This window comes from Podarcis muralis, chromosome 8 (assembly GCF_964188315.1).
Source record: "Podarcis muralis chromosome 8, rPodMur119.hap1.1, whole genome shotgun sequence".
In the NCBI taxonomy this organism is placed as follows: Eukaryota; Metazoa; Chordata; class Lepidosauria; order Squamata; family Lacertidae; genus Podarcis; species Podarcis muralis.
In genome coordinates, this window is record NC_135662.1 from 14,312,840 (window position 1) to 14,337,041 (window position 24,202).

The 24,202-nt window shown below is 43.6% G+C and overlaps 1 protein-coding gene across 4 annotated transcripts; it reads left to right on the plus strand.

Moving 5' to 3' along the window:
- The first annotated feature begins 858 nt into the window (after positions 1 to 858).
- Positions 859 to 24,045, plus strand: ANXA13 (annexin A13). Of its 4 annotated transcripts, none has more exons than XR_003707506.2 (11): positions 859 to 945; positions 10,262 to 10,337; positions 12,093 to 12,187; positions 13,051 to 13,221; positions 13,335 to 13,368; positions 13,446 to 13,525; positions 14,511 to 14,579; positions 16,499 to 16,600; positions 21,292 to 21,367; positions 22,035 to 22,143; positions 23,681 to 23,806. XR_003707506.2 is itself a non-coding variant. In XM_028736196.2 (11 exons), the coding sequence occupies exons 1-11, from the start codon at positions 931 to 933 to the stop codon at positions 23,798 to 23,800; spliced, it is 951 nt and encodes a 316-aa protein (XP_028592029.2). In that variant the 5' UTR covers positions 860 to 930; the 3' UTR covers positions 23,801 to 24,045. The 4 variants fall into 4 exon arrangements, 3 of the variants coding, with proteins under 3 accessions (XP_028592031.2, XP_028592029.2, XP_028592032.2); XM_028736196.2 differs by having other exon boundaries at positions 860 to 945; positions 22,031 to 22,143; positions 23,681 to 24,045; XM_028736198.2 differs by lacking the exon at positions 16,499 to 16,600 and having other exon boundaries at positions 22,031 to 22,143; positions 23,681 to 24,045.
- Positions 24,046 to 24,202: the final 157 nt, after the last annotated feature.

Genomic DNA, 24,202 nt, shown 5'->3' on the forward strand with positions numbered 1-24,202 from the left:
TGGAAAACATTTGCTTGAGGATTGTGTGACAAATTCCAATATTAACATTGGGGGGGGGGCAGACAGCCATGGTGGGGGCACCTTACTGTTTTACCTCAGGCAGGTCACCCCTGTTGAGAGGCATACAGCCTCCAACAGTGAAGGTAAAACTTAAAGCCATCATGGCCTGTAGCCATTGACAACCTTGTCCGTGAATTTCTGCCTAATTCCCTTCTAAAGCCATCCAGGTTTGTGGCCATTGCTGCATCTTATGGGACCCGATTCCACAGTTTAATTGGGTGCTGGGTGGCTTCCTTTTGTTTGTCCGTTCAGCTTCATTGCAATAGTCCCAGCTTTTAGAAGAATGATGACAGAGTCTGCCCACTTTTATCTACACCACGCATTGGCAAAGCTCTCAAGAGCTGCTCCTTCCCTGATCCATGAAAGACAACTGAAGGCGGCCCTGTTTAGGGAAGTTTTAAATGTCTGACGCTGTATTGTTTTTAATATTCGGTTGGGAGCCGCCCAGAGTGGCTGGGGAAACCCAGCCAGATGGGCAGGGTATAAATAAATTATTATTATTATTATTATTATTATTATTATTATTATTATTATTATTATTATTATTATATTTGGTCTTCCTTCTGCCATGATGCTTTTCCAGGGAGGTGTTTCTCTGTGTGGAGCTGAGGGAATCTCCTCCCTAATTGTTCGAATAAATGTTGCACCTTTAGATAACTACTCAGAACACAATTTTTTTCTCTGTGTGTGTGTTTTTTTTATGGCCCCTAAGTATTAAGAAAGAGATGGTACAAACAATCACTTATGGATTAAATGACTAAAATGATGCCATGGGTTATTTATTAATCCCGGAACTGTAAAATCATAAAACCTGGATATTAAGAGACACCTGTCTTATTAGAAAACAACGTCCCTGAGTTCTAAGGAGAGATGGGCAACTTTCATGTAAGTAATCTTCCTCCTTCCCTTTTGCCCATTTAGCCTTGTTCACTATGGGGGTCCAAAGATCGATTTTTTTCATGTCTGCAGCCTACAGACATATGCTAAAGGGACCCGTTTTAATCAGCCAGTGCTATTTTTCTAGAAAAAGGGATGTCAGAACTGGCCTGAACGCCTCCCTGCTCTTTTATAATGGCAGTGGCGCCCACCTGAGAGGTGACAGAACTGAGTTCCTGTGAGTTCTGGCTGAGGGGGAAAAGCATTGGATTCAGCCAGAGATTTCCCAGCATCCCAAACTGGCTGAGCCAGGCCAGTATAAGCCTCCCAAGGGGAATGTTCAGGGGTGGCGGGACTTAGCCTAGGTCCTAAGCCTGTTTTGCTTGGTCACTTGACCTGCCCACCTGGCACTGAAGACTACAGTGGTACCTCTGGCTATGAACTTAATTCATCCGTTCTTTTTTTTTTTTTTTTATAAATTTTTTATTGCGTTTCTTTCCATAGTTTTATAGGTTACAAACAAATAAAATAATTGCAAGAAACAAATTTTCCCTTTTTTTAACAACAAAAACAAACAAAAACAACTTGGACTTCCCCACCCCTTCCGATTCTGCGTTCTTTGAATTAACAATGTCAGCATTTTGTTACCTTATTTCGTACCTTATTGTAACTTTCAAATGTTATGTACCCAGATTCGATATATTGTATCTCAGTTTCAATACCTTTAAAATAAACATAACATGTTCGATTCAAATTGTCTCCTTTTCTCTTTTATCACTTATTTTACAATTTACTTAATCATGATTGCTAAAGCATAACATTTCCTAATCATGCACTGTCTTAAGATTCATACAGCTTGTAGTATTTTTGCAAATAGTCTTTAAATTTTTTCCAGTCCTCCTCAATTGTTTCTTTATCCAGATCTCGGATTCTGCCGGTCAGTTCAGCTATCTCCATGTAGTCCATCAACTGCTTCTGCCATTCCTCCAGCGTGGGCAAATCTTGTGTCTTCCAGCTCTTAGCAATGAGTATTCTTGCTGCTGTGCTAGCATACATAAACAAGGTTCTGTCTTTCTTTGGCATTTTCTGGTCTACCATGCCCAGCAGGAAGGCCTCTGGTTTCTTGGGAAAGGTATACCTAAATACCTTTTTCAATTCATTATAAATCATTTCCCAGAAGGTCTTCACTTTTGGGCAGGTCCACCAGAGATGGAAGAAAGTCCCCTCTGCTTCCTTACACTTCCAACATTTATTGTCAGACAGGTGATGTATCTTAGCTAACTTGACTGGGGTCATGTACCACCGGTATATCATTTTCATAATGTTTTCCTTCAAGGCACTACATGCCGTGAATTTCATTCCGGTGTTCCATAACCTTTCCCAGTCTTCAAACATAATATTATGTCCAACATCCTGTGCCCATTTTATCATAGCAGATTTAACTAACTCGTCCTGTGTGTTCCACATAAGCAGCAAGTTATACATTCTAGATAAAATCTTGGTCTTTGGTTCTAACAATTCTGTCTCTAGTTTCGATTTCTCCTCCTGGAAACCAACTTTTTTATCCATTTTAAAAACCTCTTGAATTTGAGCATAATGTAACCAATCTCGCACCTTGTTTTTTAGTTTATCCTGGCTCTGCAACTTCCAACTGTCTCCAATTTTTTCAATTAATTCCCAATATTTCGGCCAATAGGCCTCCATATTGGGTCTTTTTCGAGCCTTGGCCTCCACCGGTGACAGCCACCTCGGTGTTTTACTCTCTAATAAGTCTTTGTATTTCGTCCAGACTGCAAAAATTGCTTTTCTGACAATATGGCTTTTAAACAATTTGTGAACTTTAACCTTGTCATACCATAGGTATGCGTGCCAGCCAAAAGCATTATCAAAACCTTCCAGATCTAGGACATCGGTGTTTTCTAGCAAAAACCAATCTTTCAACCAGCAGAAGGCTGCAGCTTCATAATACAACCTCAAATCCGGCAGGGCAAACCCCCCTCTTTCTTTTGAGTCTGTTAATATTTTATACTTTATTTGGGGCTTTTTGCCCTGCCAGACAAACCTAGATATATCCTTCTGCCATTTTCCAAAACATTCCACTCTGTCCACGATCTGTAGGGTTTGAAACAAAAATAACATTTTCGGCAACACATTCATTTTTATTGCTGCAATCCTTCCCAACAAGGAAAGTTTCAATCTTGACCAAATTTCTAAATCCTTCTTAACTTCCGACCAACATTTTTCATAGTTGTCCTTAAATAAATTCAAATTTTTGGAAGACAAATAGATCCCTAGGTACTTCACTTTTTTTACCACATTCAGTTCTGTTTCTCTCTGAAACCCCTCTGTTTCTGTAAGTGTCAAATTCTTGGTCAAAACCTTGGTTTTTTGTTTGTTCAACTTAAATCCCGCCACCCGACCAAACTCAGATATAAGTTCAAGAGCTCTTTTTGTACTGGATTCTGGCTCCTGCAGTGTCAAAACTAGATCATCTGCAAAAGCTTTCAATTTATATTGTTTCACTCCGACCTCTATCCCTTGTACCAACCGGTCCTTCCTTATCATATTCAATAGCACCTCCAGGACTGAAATGAATAAAAGAGGGGATAGAGGGCACCCTTGTCGTGTCCCTTTTTCAATTTTGAACTCCTCCGTCACCACATTGTTCACTATTAATTTAGCCTTTTGCTCTGAATAAATTGCTCGTAACCCATTTTCAAACCCCCGCCCCACTCCCATCCCTTCCAAGTTTTTCTTCATGAACCTCCAAGATATATTGTCAAATGCTTTCTCCGCATCAATAAAGATTAACACCGCCCTTGTGTTCATGTTGGTTTGTAAAAGTTCCAAAATATCAATGATGTTTCTGGTATTCTCATATAAATGTCTACCAGGGAGAAAGCCTGCTTGGTCTTTGTGAATTACTTCATTTAAAACTTTTTTAAGTCTACTTGCCAAAATGTCTGCAAATATTTTGTAATCCACATTCAGGAGTGAGATGGGGCGGTAGTTCTTGAGCTGAGTCTTTTCAGATTCTGTCTTAGGTATCAATGTGATGAAGGCTTCTTTCCACGTTTCTGGTGCCCTCTTCCCATCCAAAATCTGGTTACATACCTCCAACAGAGGTTGTATCAAATAATCCTTCAAAGTCTTGTAGTATTTGGAGGTAAGCCCATCCGGGCCTGGAGATTTGCCTAGTTGCATGTTCTGAATGGCACCTTCAATTTCCTGAGTAGTTATTGTAGAGTTCAAGATTGATCTTTTATCTTGAGTTATTTTTGATAGTCCATTTATCTTTAAAAATTGATCTATCTCAGATTCTTTCTGAGGCCCCTGTGTATAGAGTTCTTTGAAATATCTGTGGAAGCACTTCCTGATTTCTTCTGGTTTCTGTACCATCCTTCCTCCAATCTCTAGATTTGTTATCGTATTTAACTTTTGTCTTTTTTTCAGCTGCCAGGCTAGCAGCTTTCCACATTTGTTTGCTGATTCAAAGGATCTTTGCTTCATCTGTTTTATTTTCCATTCAATCTCCTGGTTAATCAATTTTGAATATTCTGCTTGATGGAATTTAATTTCTCTCAGCAGCTCCTTTGACTTTGGTTTGGTTCTCAATTTTTCCTCTCCTTGGTGTATTTTCTCCAATATTTTATCTTTCTTTCCATTCCAGAGCTTCTTCTTAATTGTATTCTGTTGTATCAGAAACCCTCTCATAACAGCTTTGCTTGCGTCCCAGATTGTTCTTTTTTCTACTGTAGTGTTCAGATTTATCTCAAAATAGTCCTTTAGTGTTTTTTGGGCCTTTTTCACAATCTCTTGATCTCTTAGTAGTGTGTCATTCATTCTCCATCTGAAGGAACCGGGTTGAGTTAGTCTGAGTTCTATTTTCAAAGCGTTGTGGTCGGAGCATGTTTTTGGGCAGATTTCCACCTTTTTGGTCTTGGGTGCCAGCCCCCTGGAGGTCCAGATTTGGTCGATCCTTGACCAGGACAGGTGGGCCTCAGAGAAGAAAGTGCCTTCTTTACCTAGGGGGTTCTTTGTCCTCCATATATCAATCAAATCCAGATTGTCAGTCATTTCAAAAAAAGTTTTAGGCAGTCTGCCGTCTGATGTTAAATTTTGGTTGTAAGACTTATCCATATGTGTAGACACCACTCCATTCATGTCTCCCATCATTATGATGTTAGCATAGTCCAGATAGTCCAGCAAAGTCTCATGCAGCTTCTTGAAAAATTCCGATTTCCCGTCATTTGGAGCATAAATTCCTAATAACAATATTTTTTCTCCTTGGGTCTGAATTTCAATTGCCAAAATTCTTCCATGTTCATCTTTGAATAAAAATTTAGGTGTCAGGCTCTCCTTAGCGTAGATCACCACTCCTCTTTTCTTTACCTTATCTGAAGAAATAAACTCTTGGCCTAGTCTTTTGTTAACCAAAACTTTCCTGTGGAGCCTGGTTACGTGGGTTTCTTGTAAACAAATAATGTCCAATTGTTCTTTCTTCAATATATGAAATAGCCTCCTTCTTTTCTCCGGGGAGTTTCCGCCATTTATATTCCAACTAAGTAGCTGCAGAGACATCCTGAACTATTCTGTTGCACCTAGAGCGGTGTGTCTTCTTTTTCCTCTGGTTCCGAGGGTATAGGCGTCCCTCCGCCTGCTGGCAGAATGGGTCCTGGTTTAGGTAGAGGCCAATGGGCTGCTGCTTCTTTTTGGAGATCTTCTCCGTGGTCGTGCTGGAACTTTTGTAGGTCCTCTGGCGTTCTTATTTTAACCTTCTTCTGTTTGTAAGTAAATGATAGTCCTTGTGGAAACTCCCACCTATAAGGAATTGTGTTGAGTCTCAACAGCTTGGCCAATTCTGAATAGGTGGCTCTCAAATCCAGTAACTGTTTAGGGATGTCTCGGGAAATTTCCACCCTTTTCTCTTGTATCTCAATTGAGTTATTAAAGTGTAGGCTTAATATTTTGTCTCTCTCTTCTCTTGATCTCAAAGCTATTAAGCAGTCTCTTGATCTGTCTTTTCTTACCAATCTTCCCAGTCGGAAAGCCGATACTATTTTGAAATCACTATCTTCTTTTAGGCCCCAAAACTTTGAAAACTCTGTTGTCAAAAATCCAATCAAATCTTCTTGTTCGATTTCTGGAACCGCCCTCAGCCTGAGGTTAGTCTGGCGATTTTTCAATTCCACCAAAGAGAGGTAGGTTTGTTGGTCCCCTATCTGTTTGTGCAGAGGCTTGACTTCTGCTTTAACTTCCTCAACCTCTTTTTTAGCTGCTGTTGCAATTTGAACGGCTTCCCCTGCCAATTTACGATTCTCTTCTGTTGCTCCTTGCAATTTTTCAATTGCTTGGGTATGTTGGGAAACCTGATCTGTCAGTTTCTGGATCGAGGATGTAGCTTGGTCAATTTTTATTGATTGGTTATCAATTTTTTGGTTTAATGCTGACAATTGTTCCAGGACTTGTTTCAGTACTGCCTCTGATCCTCCTGATGCCATATCTTCCTCCTCAGATTTTTCAGGCTTTTCACTTTCTACTTTTTGTGTTGCAAGCACAGCTGGAACTGATAGTCTGCGTCCCTGAGTTAAAGTTGTTTGCAAGAGCTGTGCCTGCTTTTTCGCTTTTTCTTTTTCCTTAGCTTCCTTAGCTTTGGCTGCTCTTGTCTTTCCTGTGCCACTCATCAGTCAATGTTCAAGGTCAAATGTTGTAATCCCATGGGAAAGACAAGCCCAAATTTAAAAACAGTCTGGAGAGAGAAGGTAAACAGAAAAAACTTTTCCCAGGCCTTTGTTATCCCAATATCCTCTAGGGGGAGTGCCACCAAAATTTAGTAAGAAGAAGGTAACTTTTCCGCCATTAAAGTCCCTTTTGTTCCATTTTTGAAGACAATTTTAAAAACAAGTTAGTTCCAAAACACTAAGAAGAAAGTCCTGCAGAGCACTTTAAAACATTTAACAAAGTTCCAACAAGGTGCCTGCAATTGTATCCACTCGAACTAAGTAAGCTCAAAAGTTGCACTTCAGTTACAAAAGTATCTGGAAGTTTGTTACAGTTCCGCAGTTAAGCAACTTCACCCGGCCACCCGAAGATTTGGGGTTAGAGTCTTCCCTCACCCCTTGGGGGACCGCTCCAAGTCAGTTTTTTAGCTGTATTTTTAGCTGTATTTTTTTTAATTCATCCGTTCTTAACCTGAAACCGTTCTTTTTTTTCAATTTTTTTCATTGATTTTCCACATTTATGACCAAAAGAAAAAAAGAAATCCCATTACAATACAATAAACTAAACACAAAGAAAATTTGTTTTTTCAAATATCTAATTCTTGTTACATTGATAACTGACTTCCTCAAATCCCCTCTAACTGAATTTCATTGTAAAATCAACTCCTTTCATTTACTATCCTCTTCTGTTTTATTAATATTCTAATCCTTAATATTTACTACCACATATCCTTATTCTACCTCTAAGCCTATTTATTACTTCCAAGAATTTCTATTTCTCTTATATTACAATATTTAGCTAAATATTCTTTAAATTTCTTCCAATCCTCTTGTATCTCCTCTTCTTTCTGGTCGCGGATTTTTCCAGTCAGGTCAGCCAGCTCCAAGCAATCCAACATCTTAACCTGAAACTGTTCTTAACCTGAGGTACCACTTTAGCTAATGGGGCCTCCCACTGCCGCCACGCAATTTCTGTTCTCATCCTGGGGCAAAGTTCTTAACCCGAGGTACTACTTCCGGGTTAGCAGAGTCTGTAACCAGATGTGTTTGTGACCCGAGGTGTTTGTAACCTGAGGTACCACTGTATTTTAAAGTCTTGTTTTCTCTCTGCCATGCTTAGCCAGAGCAGCAGCAACCCTGTCACTGAACTGGGTTTGGATCTAGTGTAACTTTACACCGGCTTAACTTAAACCGGTTTGCTTATGCCAGCTTCTCATGCTTCCCAAAAGGCAATTTTGGTTCTTCTTTTGAAGCTCTCTTGGCTCCTTGGAGTTACCGCAAGAGGGAATAAAAAAAGAGGAATCAGAAAATTATATTAATGCAGAGGGTTGCTTCTTAACATTACATTGTAAACAGTCTAGACTTTTATGAATTCTGAACGTTAAAACTATGCAGAAGTCAAGTCTATCGGAGTTTGGTAAATGGTTTACTAAGGGTGGGGTCAGTATGGGCACACAGATTATCTGGACCATTTCTGGAGGAATAGTTGACTCATGGGGATTAGCTTGAAAGCTGAAGAAAAACCTTGTGGATTCAGAGCAAAAGCTTTATCTAGAACAGCAACCTGTTCTCACAGTGGCCAACCAGATGGCAATCGAAAGCCTGAAAGCAGAACCTCAGTTGGTGGGCACAGTTGCATCAAGGGTGGGATTAAAGGACACAGTTTGGCCTCCAATACACACATTTGACGTGCTCTCGAACTGCTAGGTTGGCAGGAGCAGGGACCGAGCCACGGGAGCTCACCCCGTCACGGGGATTTGAACCACCGACCTTCTGATTGGCAAGCCCTAGGCTCTGTGGGTTAACCCACAGCGCCACCCGTGTCCCATAGGGCCCATGTAGCCCCATGTTAATTCTGCTCTCCAGGACAGCCTTCAACAAGCTAGCCATCTTCAGATGTTTGAACCAGAACTCCCATCAGCATAACCAAAAAACCTCCCTGAAGTCTAGAAGCTCCTAATACAATTAATAATTAAACCCAAGTCAATGGACAATTAATCTTGTCAGCCTTGATTTGCCTAAGCTAACCTTCTGCCATCAAACTGTATTTGTTGAAACGCAAATGAGACATTTGCTGTTCATGTCTTCAGGATTTCCTGGTTGACTTATTGACATAGTTTCAGTCAATATAATTTATCTAACCCAGTGCCTCTCATTATGATGTGTGTGTATGGATGCATGCATGGGGTGTGTGATTCATCTGTTACAAGGACTCCAGAGTACAGATCAGAGGAGAAATTCAGTTCATATTTAAAGGAGAGCCGACCTAATTCCACATTTTCCAAAACCACATAAGAACCACAGCACAGCCATCCTTCAAGATTCTCCCCAGTTTTGCCATATGATTTTGCAGCCAAGTAGGACGCGGGTGGCGCTGTGGGTAAAAGCCTCAGCACCTAGGGCTTGCCGATCGAAAGGTCGGCGGTTCGAATCCCCGTGGCGGGGTGCGCTCCCGTTGCTCGGTCCCAGTGCCTGCCAACCTAGCAGTTCGAAAGCACCCCCGGGTGCAAGTAGATAAATAGGGACCGCTTTCTAGCGGGAAGGTAAACGGCGTTTCCGTGTGCGGCTCTGGCTCGCCAGAGCAGCGATGTCACGCTGGCCACGTGACCCGGAAGTGTCTTCGGACAGCGCTGGCCCCCGGCCTCTTGAGTGAGATGGGCGCACAACCCCAGAGTCTGGCAAGACTGGCCAGTACGGGCAGGGGTACCTTTACCTTTGCCTTAGTGCTTACAAAATTTCATAAATATATTGAATGCTATTTTTCTAGTAAAAGTGGTGCTGGAGCTCACAATGAACTTCTCCTTTGTTCTCTTAGAATGGCAATGGCGCCTACCTGAGAGGTTCCAGAGCTGAGCTCTGGCTGAAAAGAAAAGCCCTGCATATATTAGTGAAAATAAAATATCATATTAGAGAAAATAGATTTGCAAAAATGTGTACATGAAGCAAAATCGCATGCAAAAAATGTGTATATAGTATTAGGAGAAATTCACACAAAATGAAATCTTAGGGTCTGGGATGATGCTAACCTACAGACAACCCTACAGGTGAGTGTCTGGGTGTCAGGTGTGGCTGGTCAGGCTCAGAATGTGTCCCTTGCAGCTGTAAAGACAGGGCAAAGGGCAATTGCAGGTGCCTTCTGGTTTAACCCTCAAATGCTTGCTGAAAGTTTTTCTATGCTGCCAAGCTTCTATAGGCAATTAACACAGGGGTAGGCAACCTAAGGCCCATGGGCCAGATGCAGCCCAATCGCCTTCTCAGTCCAGCCTGTGGACAGTCCAGGAATCAGTGTGTTTTTACATGAGTAGAATGTGTGCTTTTCTTTAAAATGCACCTCTGGGTTATTCGTGGGGCACCCCCCCAAAAAATATATAGTCTGGCCCACCACATGCTCTAAGGGACAGCCCACGGCTGAAAAAGGTTGCTGACCCCTGAATTAACAGCTTTCCATAATAGTTGGTGGTCTTTGTAAATTTTTCTGTATAAATATTCTTGTTGTAAAGGCACCTTCATATTTTTAATGGTATATAAATAGAGAGAGAAAGGCAACTGTAGGGGGAGAGCAATATGGTCACCGCCATCAATTAATGATGTCCTCTGTTTCTTAGCCAACTATTCGGCGCCACCACAATTTTGATGCCGAGCGAGATGCCAAGAAGGTCCATAAAGCTTGCAAAGGGATGGGTAAGAATCCTGCTACTTGCCTTGCATGGCAAGAATCCCATGCAGAGGACCAAACCCTGCCACAAAACAAGGCACTCTTGTTTAGATGGGGGGGACAGTGGATGCGGGTGGTGCTGTGGTCTAAATCACTGAGCCACTTGGGCTTGCCAATCAGAAGGTTGGTGGTTCAAAATCACTCAACAGGATGAGCTCCCGTTGCTCTGTCCCAGCTCCTGCCAACCTTGCAGTTTGAAAGCATGCCAGTGCAAGTAGATAAATAGGTACCACTGCAGCAGGAAGGTAAATGGTGTTTCCATGTGCTCTGGTTTCCTTCACGGTGTTCCGTTGCGCCAGAAGTGGTTTAGTCATGCTGGCCACATGACCCAGAAAGCTGTCTGCAGACAAAGGCTGGCTCCCTCAACCTGAAAAGTGACATGAGTGCCACAACCCCATAGTCACCTTTGGCTGGACTTAATCGTCCAGGGGTCCATTACCTTTTTTTATCTTAACAACTCTCAGCACCCTTAACAAGCTACAGCTCCCATAATACTTTGAGTGAAGCCATGACTGTTTAAAGTGGTGTCACAGCATTTTAAATGCATGGCATGAATACGACCATTGTGAGGTTGTGGAGGACACCAAATTGGTAGTCAACATTCTATGTACCTTTTCTATATAAAAAATGCCTTTTGCCATTAGGGGAAGGAGGAGTAATCAGTTCAGCTCACATTTTAGTGGAAGTCTACCTAGTTGGCCCTTCCCAATGAAACTATTAACATCAATCTGGAACTCTGTTAAGCGGGTGTTCATGTACAAATATACAGCAGTTACACAGGCTCACTTGCGAATATTGGTGAGATTTGATCAATAAGAGAAGCAGGCATGTCATTCACAGGAAAACTTTGCATTCCAAGATGCTTTGAGTAATCTGTGGTGTAGATGAAGAGACATCAACTGAATTCATCACAACTATTTATGGTAAAGGTGACAAACGTGTGGCCCTCCACACGGTTGTTGCCAGTGTTAGATCTCCTCAGAGTAGACCCGTTGAAATTAATCAACTCGACTTACTTAGGGCCATTAATTTCAGTGGCCCCCCTCTGAGTAGCACATAGTTGGAGGCAACCCAAGATGTTATTGGATCATAATTCCCATCATGCCTGACCGTTGGCCATGCTGGTGTGGGTTGGTGGCAGTTGGAATTCAACAACATCTAGAGGTCCACAAAGTCCCCATATCTGCTTTAGGGGACACAGGTGGCACTGTGGTCTAAACCACTGAGCCTCTTGGGCTTGCCAATTGTAAGTTCAGCAGTTCGAATCCGCGTGATGGGGTGAATACCCGTTGTTCTGTCCCAGTTCCTGCCAACCTAGCAGTTCGAAAGTACACCAGTGCAAGTAGATAAATAGGTACAGCTGCGGCTGGAAGGTAAATGGCGTTTCCGTGTGCTCTGGTTTCCGTCACGGTGTCCCGTTGCACCAGAAGCGGTTTAGTCATACTAGCCACATGACCTGGAAAGCTGTCTGTGGACAAATGCCAGCTCCCTTGGCCTGAAAGTGAGATGAGCGCCGCAACCCCATAGTCGCCTTTGACTGGACGTAACCATCCAGGGGTCCTTTACCTTATATATGATTTATGGCTATGTATGCAACATCTATTCAGTGCTAGCCCTAAACTCTCAGATTGGGAAGAAAGGGATAACTGTCCATCCTCTCTCCACTTTACAAGAAAGATTGGTTTCATGCTGACGTCCTCCTTTGCGTTCATATTTTCCAGGGACGGATGAAAAAGTCATTATTGAGATCTTGTCCAACCGTTCATCAGACCAGAGACAGCAAATGAAGCAGAAGTACCAAGCCATATATGGCAAGGTATTGTTGCGGGTGTATGGCCCTTGAAATGAAGAGAATGTGGCCCTCGAGAACGCAAAAGGTTCTCCACCCCTGCTGCCAGCCGTGCATCACAGCACCCACCAACTGTTCCCACCAATCCTCTTCCTTTTTTATATATAGTTTTTATTAAATTTTTCTAATTTACATTTCAAAATATCCATTTAGACAACCTTAAATGAATGACTTCCCTTCTCTTTCCACGGTTTATTTTGCATACCATACACCCCTGCATATTTTACATGAACTAAACCATTCAGTAGTCCATTAATACACCCATCAAAACTTATTTACACTGTTGAATTTATCTTAATGGTACCAGCGTTTTCAAATGTACACAATTTTCACCCATATAATCAGTAAACATTTCCCAGTCTTCTTTATACATATATTCTTCTTGTTCTCTTATTCTGTATTTTAATTCTGCAAGATGTGTGTATTCCCTCAGTTTAAGTTGCCATTCTTCTTTGGTTGGGACCTCGCTCATTTTCCATTTGGGGGCTAGCAAAACACGGGCTGCAGTAGTAGCATTACATAAACAATATTTTTTTTACACCTGGGAATTTCCCTCTGAATTATCACCAACAAAAAGGACTGACTTTTTTTGGAAAGGAACTTTTAAACATTTTTTTCAATTCATTATGTATTGTTTCCCAATACTCTTTTCCCCTTTTACAAGTCCACCATGTATGATAAAACGTACCCTCTATCTCCAGCACTTATTTGATTCAGACTTATACATTTTAGCAAGTCCCACTGATTCTCCTCCTGTCCTCTTGACCTGTGCAAGGTGTTCTTAAAGGATGGCTTGTGATTATTTCCCCCCCCCTTTTTTTTTTTTTTAGGATCTGGGAGAAGTGCTGAAAGGAGAACTGAGTGGAGATTTTGAAAAGACTGCCCTGGCCCTACTGGACCAGCTGTGTGACTACGAGGCCAGGCAGCTTCGGAAGGCAATGAAAGGTGTGGGGACAGATGAGTCGGTCCTGATTGAGATCCTGTGCACACGGGTCAACCAGGTAGGACCATCCGGCCTTCTGCATCACTTTTAAATGTCTTTTAACCAGAGAACAACATAGAAAAAACAGCTCCTCCCGTAAAACCACCTGTTTTTCTTTTCTCTCTCTCCCAGCAAATTTTAGCCATAAAAGCTGCCTACCAAAGGAGTAAGTCATGTCTTATTTCAAGAACTCCTGCTTGCGTGAAAAGGCCCCAGCAGTCACTCTCTTCCTTTTCTTCAAAGTCTTTGACAGGGATCTGGAATCTGACGTCAAAAGTGATACCAGTGGGTCAGTGAGGAAGATACTCCTCTCTGTGTTGAAGGTAAGGAGGGGTCAGACTGTTTCTTTATCACAGAGGGGGAGAACCTGAGTCCTGGAGACACCTGTCTGCCATTGGGGTGCTCTTTTGCAGCAGGGTCACCCCCAAACTGCACTGCACGGCAGATTGGGGGTTCACATTGCTGTGCCCAGCTACCATCTCATTCTACTTAATGCACATGGATTTTCTTATCTCCTTTGTTCCTTCAAGCTACTGCTGAATGGGGAAAGCTCAAGGGGTGCAGAAGGTTTATCTTACGGGGCAAAACAAAAGTGATGAAACAACGGGGAAAGAATGAGATTTGTGCGTCTTGTTTCCAGTTTTGCTTGTCAACACTCACTAGAGGGCAGCATAAAAACTGACGCGTCTCTTTGTCAGATGGTTTTTAAAGTTTTCAGATTAAAGGCTGCTTAATCTACACCAGCCATTTTTCCAGAGCCATCCCTGTTTGTTCACCTCCGTTCTGGAGAATCTCGACAATGCACACCACTGCCTGCAACACTAAATTGTGTGGAAATTGTTCTGTTTGGTTGTGTATTCCCAACGCATCGGCACTATACATTCAAAGCAGTATCACATCACTTTAAACAGTCATAGCTTCCCCCAAGGAATCCTGGGACCTGTAGTTCATTAAGAGTGCTGAGACTTGTTAAGAGACCCTGTTCCCTTGATAGAGTTACAATTCCTAGAGTTCCCCAGGAAAGAGGAATTGTTAAGCCACTCTGGGAAGAGTTCACCTGCTTCGGTTTCAATGACAGGACTCAATTCTCGAGCAAACAAATAAGTTATGGGGTTAATTCCCTGACCAGCAAGTAGTAGCTGCAGACCTGAAATTAAGAAGAAGGGTTTTGCAATCAGAGGGTAGAGATGAGGAACACTAAAAACCATTTCCAGTAGCTCAGGGCAGGGAGAACCTTCCATACTAGAAGGAAAACAACCTGTTCTTTGTTTGTGCTTTTTCTTAACTGGGTGCCATTTCCACCCCCAGGCTAGCAGAGATCAAGGGATGGAGACTAACGAAAACCTGGCCCAGAAAGATGCCAAGGATCTCTATGAAGTAAGCACAATAATGATATAACATAAACAGGTGGAGCAGCTTTTATTATTGTTAGGGTTCTGAAGAAACCACACAGGCAGACAGCATGGTACCCTGCTATCAGACTCAACACATTGAAATTCCAAGCTATATTCCCAGCTGGATCCCCAAATTGGTGCTTCCCCAACTCTCCAGGTGCATTCTCTATAGAATAAGCAACGGAGAGTACCCTCCAACATTTCTCCAATGAAAATAGGGACATCCTATCCATGCCCTCCAACATTTCTCCAATGAAAACATCTCCTCCAACATTTCTCCAATGAAAATAGGGAGGTCCTAAGGAAAAGCAGAACATTCTGGGATCAAATCAGAAACCGGGACGGCTTCTGAAAATCTGGGACTGTCCCTGAAAAGTAGGGACACTTGGAGGGTCTCAAGAGTCTTTCTCCTTCTGACTTGCAGTTGGGTGTGATTTGCATTCCAGGTGCTTTGGTGCCACCAGTTCCAATTAAGCAAACGCTTAATATCCACCATCAGCTAAAAGCTTCCTTGAGCATTTATCCCACTGCTAAACTGTCCTTACAGGGAAGGAGTTCCCTCCCTTGGGGTGGCCACTGTCTAAAAAATAGATTTGCATCACCCAAAGAAGAGGCCAAGAGTAAGCAGTGATCTGCAAAACGAACAAACAAACAGAAACACCTGATATGTGCTAACTGGTACAGATGCAAATTTAGAAATAATTAAAATTTAAACAGAGGAATACAATACATCTATCTCATCATAGCGGGGAAGCCTGTGAGCCTCCTCAGTCTGCTGCCCAGGTGCTAATGGCCAATGAGCAACTTTGAAGCTCCTGTCTTTCCTTCTCATGGTTCTTTATCTTTAAATCTTTGATCCTTTAAACCAGGCTTCCTCAACCTCGTCCCTCCAGATGTTTTGAGACTACAATTCCCATCACCCCTGACCACTGGTCCTGCTAGCTAGGGATCATGAGAGCCAGTGTGGTGTAGTGGTTAAGAGCGGTAGCCTCGTAATCTGGGGAACTGGGTTCGCGTCTCCGCTCCTCCACATGCAGCTGCTGGGTGACCTTGGGCCAGTCACACTTCTTTGAAGTCTCTCAGCCCCACTCACCTCACAGAGTGCTTGTTGTGGGGGAGGAAGGGAAAGGAGAATGTTAGCCGCTTTGAGACTCCTTAAAGGGAGTGAAAGGCGGGATATCAAATCCAAACCTCCTCCTCCTCCTCCTCCTCCTCCTCCTCCTCCTCCTCCTCCTCCTCCTCCTCCTCCTTCTTCTTTGCCAAAAACATCTGGAGGGCCATTGTTGAGGAAGCCTGCTTTAAACAGAGGGCTGGCTGTTCTCCAGTTGAAAGAGGGCCTGTGGCCATTCTATCTCTACCAGACATGGGGCAGAAATTGATTCAGTTCAGGTTTAACTGTAAATCTATGTGATTCACGCATCCTGAAACAATATGCGGACTGAAAAACAGCTGTCCTTTGAAATTCACACCCCTCCAAATTTTGCAGCGCAGTTCTCCAGCCGAATAATGTGTACCAACAACACATATACGAGGGTAGACTCTGCTTTAAAAATGCACATTGGTTGAAAAAACATACACCAAAAATGCATTATCTTAGATAAAACAGCTTTGCAAAAATCTGTATATCAGGCAAACTTGTGTATTTGGAAAAATAGTCTGAGGAATTTTCTCATGAACCTAAAAAAAAAATCTGCGAACTCGTATGAAAATGTGGAGAACCCAACTTCTTATTGGAAAACTTGGGGAAAGCAAAATTGACAGATTCAACATTGCTTGATCTCTCTACACAAAAAACACAAACCAAGCTTGACCCATATTTACATTCCTGTAGTTTAAATTCTTAGCCTGTTCTCAGTGAATAGGTCACAAAACCTATAGTTATAGTGGTCTTCCATCTCTGAGGCAGGAGAAGGCCGCTGGGGAACTGACGAGCTGGCTTTCAATGATGTCTTGGCAAAGAGAAACTACATGCAGCTGAGGGCTACTTTTGAAGCCTACAAACATGTGAGTACCCTTGTTCTGTTGTGGCAACTGATACTTCACCTGAAGCTCCATGCTAGTGCTGCTGCTGCTATTGTTGTTTAGTTGTTTAGTCGGTTAGTCATGTCCGACTCTTCGTGACCCCATGGACCAGAGCACGCCAGGCACTCCTGTCTTCCACTGCCTCCCGCAGTTTGGTCAAACTCATGCTGGTAGCTTTGACAACACTATCCAACCATCTCGTCCTCTGTTGTCCCCTTCTCCTTGTGCCCTCCATCTTTCCCAACATCAGGGTCTTTTCCAGGGAATCTTCTCTTCTCATGAGGTGGCCAAAGTCTTGGAGCCTCAGCTTCAGGATCTGTCCTTCCAGTGAGCACTCAGGGCTGATTTCCTTCAGAATGGAAGGAATTGATCTTCTTGCAGTCTATGGGACTCTCAAGAGCTACCAGTGGGTAAAATATTGGTCAAGCATCTAGCTTTAAAGTGCAATTGCTCTCCCTGCAATGAAGAATCAGCACAGTGATTTGCTTTTCTATATGCCTGTTAAACTATTGTGTTGGCTGGTGGCCATGACCCATGATAACCTGGTTCTGAACTCCAACTCTCATCATCTTTGAGCATTGACCATGTAAGCCAGGGTTTCCCCAAACTTGGGTCTCCAGCGGTTGTTGGACTCCAACTCCCTTCCTCCCTGACCTCTGGTCCTGCTAGCTAGGGGTGATGAGAGTTGTAGTCCAACAACCGCTGGAAACCCAAGTTTGGGACACCAATGGAGGCTCGTGAAAGCTAGAATCCAACAATGTCTTGAGGGCCACAAATTCCATGATGAAGACACAGCACCACCAATGTGAAGAGAAGAAGAGTCCAGTGTCTTGTTCTCATGGTGGCCAACTAGATATCTGCCGTAAACCCACAAGCGGGACCTCAGTACAGCAACACTCTCCCCAGTTGTGATTCCTAGCAACTGGTCTTCAGAGGCATATTATGACTAGCAGCCTTGGATTGCAGCATCTGCCATGACACCTTTTACAGCTGCCCAAGTTGGTGGACATCACTACCTCTTGTTGAAAAGTGCCATACGTAGCTCAGTGGCAGAGCAAATGCTTTGCAGCAAGAAAGGTCCCAGGTTCGGTCCCTAGCATCTCCAGGTAGGGCTGGGAAAATTGAAATATTGAAATTGAATTGAAATACTTTACAGTGGTACCTCAGGTTAAGTACTTAATTCATTCCAGAGGTCCGTTCTTAACCTGAAACTGTTCTTAACCTGAAACACCACTTTAGCTAATGGGGCCTCCTGCTGCCGCTGCGCCACCAGAGCACGATTTCTGTTCTCATCCTGAAGCAAAGTTCTTAACCCGAGGTACTATTTCTGGGTTAGCGGAGTCTGTAACCTGAAGCGAATGTAAACTGAAGCATATGTAACCCGAGGTACCACTGTATTTTCACTTGTACAACTAGTATACAGTGAGATTACACGAGCACCCCCCCCCCACTCTGCTCTCTTAGTCTTAATTCCCCTCATTTACTGACGCACACCCACCAAACCCGAAAGTCAGTTGTCCTGTTGTTATCTTGTCATTCAGCAGCCTAACAGTCCATGGATAGAAGCTGTTCTTTACCCTGTTGGTCCGACTAATCATGCTTCTATATCTTCTGCCCGAGGGCAGGAGATCAAGAAAGTGCCGGCCAGGGTGTGAATCATCCCTGAGAATTTTCCTCACTCTCCTGAGGCAATGTTCTTCCGCTATTTCATCCAGTGGATTCACGGGACAGCCCATAATATCTTGTGCTGTATTCACCACCCTCCGTAGGCACTTCCTATCAGTTGATGTCAAACCAGTGTACCACACTGTAATGCAGTATGAAAGGACACTTTCTATTGCTGACCGGTAGAAGGAGGTCATCAAATGTTGATTGACATCGTTCTTTCGCAATACCCTGAGGAGATGGAGTCTCTGTTGGGCTTTCTTAACCACCTGGGTTGTATTTATTTTCCAAGTAAGGTCTTCACTGAGATAAACTCCTAGGAATTTAAAGGAAGAGACTCTCTCCACACAGCCCTCCCAGATGTACAGCGGAGCTAGTTCTCCTCTCTTCCTCTGAAAGTCCAACACCATCTCCTTTGTCTTGCTGATATTAAGGTGCAAGTTTTTCCCTAGGCACCATGCAGATATTTTTTGGACCTGTCTGGAATCCTGAAGAGCCCCTGTCAGTCAGTGTCCACGAGACTGAGCTAGATGGAGAAATGGTCTAACTCAATACAAGGCTGCTTTCTCTGTAGTGGCAAATTCCACAGTTAAATCCTTCACTGTGCGAAGAAGAGCCATTTCCGCTTTGCTGAACACTACTATTGTAAACAGAAATTGCCCTTTTCCCTTATGGGGTATCCAAGAGCCCATATAGAGTCCTTACATAGGTTCCCTATTGGTAGGAGAAGATAACAGAGGCCAACCAGAGAATATTGAGAAGCAAAGCAGCTAGTAAGCTTGATCTTTATTGATCTGTTGCAACAGGGTGCTCCCCTCACAAGCAGGAAAGGAGGAGGAACCCCGAAAAATGGCACTCAAGGCTTTATAAAGACTTTTGAAATTCCCACCCTGTAGATCAAGACCACCCCCAGAAACATCATACATACATCACAGAAGGGGTGTAAGCTAAGACCACCCCTCAGATACATCATACCTACATCACAGAAAAGGCGGTCTTAAAGCAGAAATTTGAATGTTGTTTTTCTCCTGTCGTTGTTTATCTCCTGTCTGGCAGGTTACTTGATTGGATTGCCTGGGTAGCCTGGCTAGTCTTTTGTAATGATAAATACTTAGTTCCTGGGCCAGGTCACAGGCTCACACCCTATTCATATCTTAAATGTGCCCTTAAGACAGGATTTGTGAGGAAAGAGACAATGGGAGGTTTTCCCACTTTGACCTTGCAGAGAAAACATTTGCTCAGTTTAGGAATCAAAATGGTTCCAGGTTGGTCTTCCTGTGCTGATCTATGTACGTGCTTGGTTGGTACACTTATGAACATTACCATATATCTAAGACCATAAAATTCCTATCACACTACTAATATACCACCACCACCAACAGTGGACAATAAGGTCCCACCCATCCAGCGGCGAATCAATCCTGAATTTAACCCAGGACAAGCAAGGGAGGAAGAGGAGAGAAAGGGAGGGAGGGAAACAGGAGAATAATATGGGTCATTTCTGTGGCAGTTAGTTCAGTTACCCACCTCCTTCGAGGAAGGCTGGGATAAAATGCAATTTCAAAAAGTGTTGTTTTAACTAAACCCTAAGCCTATTTAGATTAAGTTTAAAGTTATTTAAACACCTCGTTTTGCTTAAGCAAATACATTAGACTCTAAAAATAAGGCTCGCCTCGGGCTCACAAGTTCTTCACCCCTGACTACTCGCTAAAGTTGCCAACTGACTGGTCGAAGGTGGTCTGGCTTTTACACAAAATATCTTTTGTGCAAAAGCTAGGATTCGGAGCCGGCTGACAGGTTTTTGTTTTTAATAGTTAAGGTGGAATTTCGGTTATATTTAAGCAGAGCTTCAAAATCGGTGACAGGGTTTAGGCCAGTAGCAAAGGGAGGAGATTCTGACTAAACATGAGGAAGAACTTTCTGGTGGTAAGAACTGTTCAACAGTGGAATGGACAGCCTCAGGAGGTGGTGGACTCCATTGGAAGTTTTAAAGCAGAGATTGGCTGTGATTCCTGCATTTTGCAAGGGGTCGGTCTAGATGACCCTCAGGATCCCTTCCAACTCTGTGATTCTATGATTTTATAATAATAATATTATAATAATTTATTATTTATACCCCGCCCATCTGGCTGAGTTTCCCCAGCCACTCTGGGCGGCTTCCAATCGAGCGTTAAAAACAATACAGCATTAAATATTAAAAACTTCCCTAAACAGGGCTGCCTTCAGGTGTCTTTTAAAGATAAGATAGCTGCTTATTTCCTTCACATCTGAAGGGAGGGCGGGTGCCACTACCGAGAAGGCCCTCTGCCTGGTTCCCTGTAACCTCACTTCTCGCAATGAGGGAACTGCCAGAAGGCCCTCAGCGCTGGATCTCAGTGTCTGGGCTGAACAATGGGGGTGGAGACGCTCCTTCAGGTATACAGGACTGAGGTGTGTGCTTGAATTCCAGAGTCCCTACACATACACTAGGCAGATAAATTCTTCCTTTCCCCACCTTCCCACTGACAGCATACTTTTTTTTGTACCAGGCTAAAGGGGAAAGAGCAGAAACCCCCACTCGCCCCCCCCCAAAAAAGCAGAGGCAATGCCGCATGGTATCTGGTGGCACTGTGGGTTAAACCACAGAACCTAGGGCTTGCTGATTGGAAGGTCAGCGGTTCGAATCCCTGCAATGGGGTGAGCTCCCATTGCTCGGTCCCTGCTCCTGCCAACCTAGCAGTTCAAAAGCATGTCAAAGTGCAAGTAGATAAATAGGTACTGCTCTGACGGGAAGGTAAATGGCGTTTCCGTGCGCTGCTCTGGTTAGTCATGCTGGCCACATGACACAGAAGCTGTCTGCGGACAAACGCCAGCTCCTTCGGTCTATAGAGCAAGATGAGCACGCAACCCCAGAGTCAGTCACGACTAGACCTAATGGTCAGGGGTCCCTTTACCTTTACCTTTATCTCTGTACTAAACTCTGCGCTACAAAGAGCAGTTATGAGATTTCTTTGTTTATTGCACCATAGCTGACTGGCAAAGATATTGAAGATGCCATTAAGAGCGAAACTTCTGGAGACCTTGAGAAGGCCTATCTAACTCTTGGTAAAAACAAAGGCTTTTTAATATATTTTTTAAAAATCATCATCTCTTGAAGTGACTCTCTTTGCTACACTGGATGAAATCATGAGTGGGGAGGGGATCATATTCTGGAACCCGAAGCCCTTCTGACGCAGCCCCTTCTAAAATTATAATTTGCCTTTATAGCACAATTCAAACTTCAGATCTCCCGGGATGAGCGGAGTTTGGAATAGCTGGGTTGGCATGTCTCACCTGAGCCCAGCATTTGCTCTGCATGCTGAGCCCAGTCTAAAACCCCAGACAGCTGCTGCCTGTCTGTGTAGACAATATTGATCTAGAGTGGGTCAACGGTCTGATTCAGTATAAGGCAGCTTCCTATGTCCCCGTGTAGCTTAACTTGACTGAGCCGGGGCTCAACCAGTGGAATGTATGCCACCGTAACTCCCCCAGAATGCGTGTTCCACAGGGACAGGAGGGTCAAGGAGGATCTGCACCTATTCCAGGTGACCCAGGGCCCAAAACTCAGGCCGACACTCACCTGCCAGCTGCACCAACAGTAGCCCCTGCCCAGCAACTACTGCCTGAGGAAACTCAGGCCATCATTTCCCCTCTGCATCTGATTCATTGGCTGCATATTTTCATTCTCGATGGCACCATTGCGGGTCCTCGTGGAATGTTTTTCTTTAGTAAGATGTGCCAGGGACTGCCAAGCCTATTTCGCCACTCGCCTGTATGAGTCCATGAAGGGCGCAGGAACCGACGAGGAGACCTTGATTCGCATCCTGGTGACGAGGGCTGAGGTAAGCCGTTTGAGGATTCTTAAATTCTTGTGTGAATGTGTTATCGTTGCAGTAAGTACCGCCTTTAAAAGTGACCGGATAGAAAGAGGGGAGCACGGACATCACTTGTGTAGCATGCTTGTCACCCTAATAATATGCAGTAGCTCTGCTAGCACCAGTGGCCTGATGATTTTCAGCTTGTGGTCACTTGAAGGTGGGCTATTTCACTCATGGACACAAGTGAAATATGAAAATCCCCCAACAGTATTGGCATTCTGCCGGCTCACAAAGGCACACCTCTTTAGGCAACCATTCCGCTGAACTTAAACTTCCTGATTTAATTGTGCCAACAGTCTGCTACGTAAGTAGACCCATGAAAACATTGTTTTGACTTTATGTTGATGCTTTAATTGGGGAGCCCCTAACACATAAAAGTTCGAAAGCACCCCCGGGTGCAAGTAGATAAATAGGGACCGCTTACTAGTGGGAAGGTAAACGGCGTTTCCGTGTGCGGCTCTGGCTCGCCAGAGCAGCGATGTCACGCTGGCCACGTGACCCGGAAGTGTCTCCGGACAGCGCTGGCCCCCGGCCCATAGAGTGGGATGGGCGCACAACCCTAGAGTCTGTCAAGACTGGCCTGTACGGGCAGGGATACCTTTACCTTTACCTTTAACACATAAACTAAGGAGGCAGGCTTGTTTTGCTGTGTATTTTAATTGATTTTGATGGTGATTTTAAAATGCCTAGAAGCCTTTTATTTTATTTTATTTATTTTATAAATATCCTGCCTTTCCTCCCAAAAAGTGCCCAGGGCAGCAATCATAGCCAGAATTTAAAAGCAAAAACATTCTACAATGGTTACAACTTTCTAAACACAATTTTTTTAAAAAAACTGGGCATGTAAGCAGTATATAAATTAATTTAAAAATGAATAATAAGGAGGTTATATCAGTACAGGTTCATGCCCATAGGGCACCTGGCATAAGCAGTAATCAGAATGTAGTAAGCGAGCACATTGGCATCAAGGGGCATGACTAATGGGCACAATTCCGCTCATCCTCTCACATGTTCACTGAATATATTGGGAAGTGGGTGTCCTTGCAGGTCTCCTGATAGTCCACGCAGAAATATGATTAAAGCCACCTACAAAATTTGAATAGCCCACTGTTCCTCTCCCCCTTTCCTTTTGGCGCAGTAATTTCAGTCATTTACAAAGGTAAGGTCTACCAACCTGGTAAAACGGCAGTTTTGCGGGCTTCCTCTCAAGCCGCCTCTCCCAGAATACCTCACTCTATGGAAGGACCCCATTTCCTTTGTCAGGGCGAGGCATGCTTCATCATTGGCAGTTGGGTTTTTTATAGTTTGTTCCAATCCTTGCCTATATATGGACAGGGCTTGGGGTTCACAAGCAACAGCCGGAAAAGTTTAGCTTGAGTGTGTCCTGGGAGAGCTCACTTATCTTCTCCTGCTATTTCTCACCTATGGCCCCAAAGAGTATGCTCTGGCATTTGAAGCTTTTGACCCCACGGCTCCTAATCTCTTCTCGTTTGCTTTCAAGATTGACCTTCAGACAATCAAGGAGAGGTTTCAGCAGATGTACAGCAGGTCTCTGGCCGAAGCTATCCGATCCGAGACTTCGGGAGATTTCAGGAAACTGCTGCTCTCCCTACTGCACTGAGACCTTGTTGAAAAGAGGGGTGCTGAAATGAATGGCGCAGATATAGATATAGATATATGAAGAAGGAGTTTTTAAATAGCTCTGGCAGATTACTACTTCAATTGTAGGTGTGTGGGTTTTTTTTAATGAAGACAATGAGCAGAATTCTTTGCAATGTTGGCCCTACCATTGGGCAGAGTCAAGAGGCAGCCTCGGGCGGCTGATACAGAGTGTCATTAAACAGCAACATAATGTTAGTAATTGGATATATTGTTGTTGTATTTTTTATTTCCAAGAACGTGGGATTTTCCGCCTCAGCTTTGCCAGAAAATCTGCTCTTTCCCTTGGAGGGGAGGCAAAGCGGCGATTGCTGCTTTCTCTCAAGAAGCACAATGTTGTGGACTGACCCCGCTTACCACACTT

Bases quoted from the DNA above. Each gene is read 5' to 3' on its own strand.
- ANXA13 (XM_028736196.2), top strand. The intron at 13,369-13,445 runs GTAAGTCATGTC...TTTTCTTCAAAG, and splicing joins AAAAGCTGCCTACCAAAGGA to TCTTTGACAGGGATCTGGAA. The intron at 21,368-22,030 runs GTAAAAACAAAG...GTTTTTCTTTAG, and splicing joins GAAGGCCTATCTAACTCTTG to TAAGATGTGCCAGGGACTGC.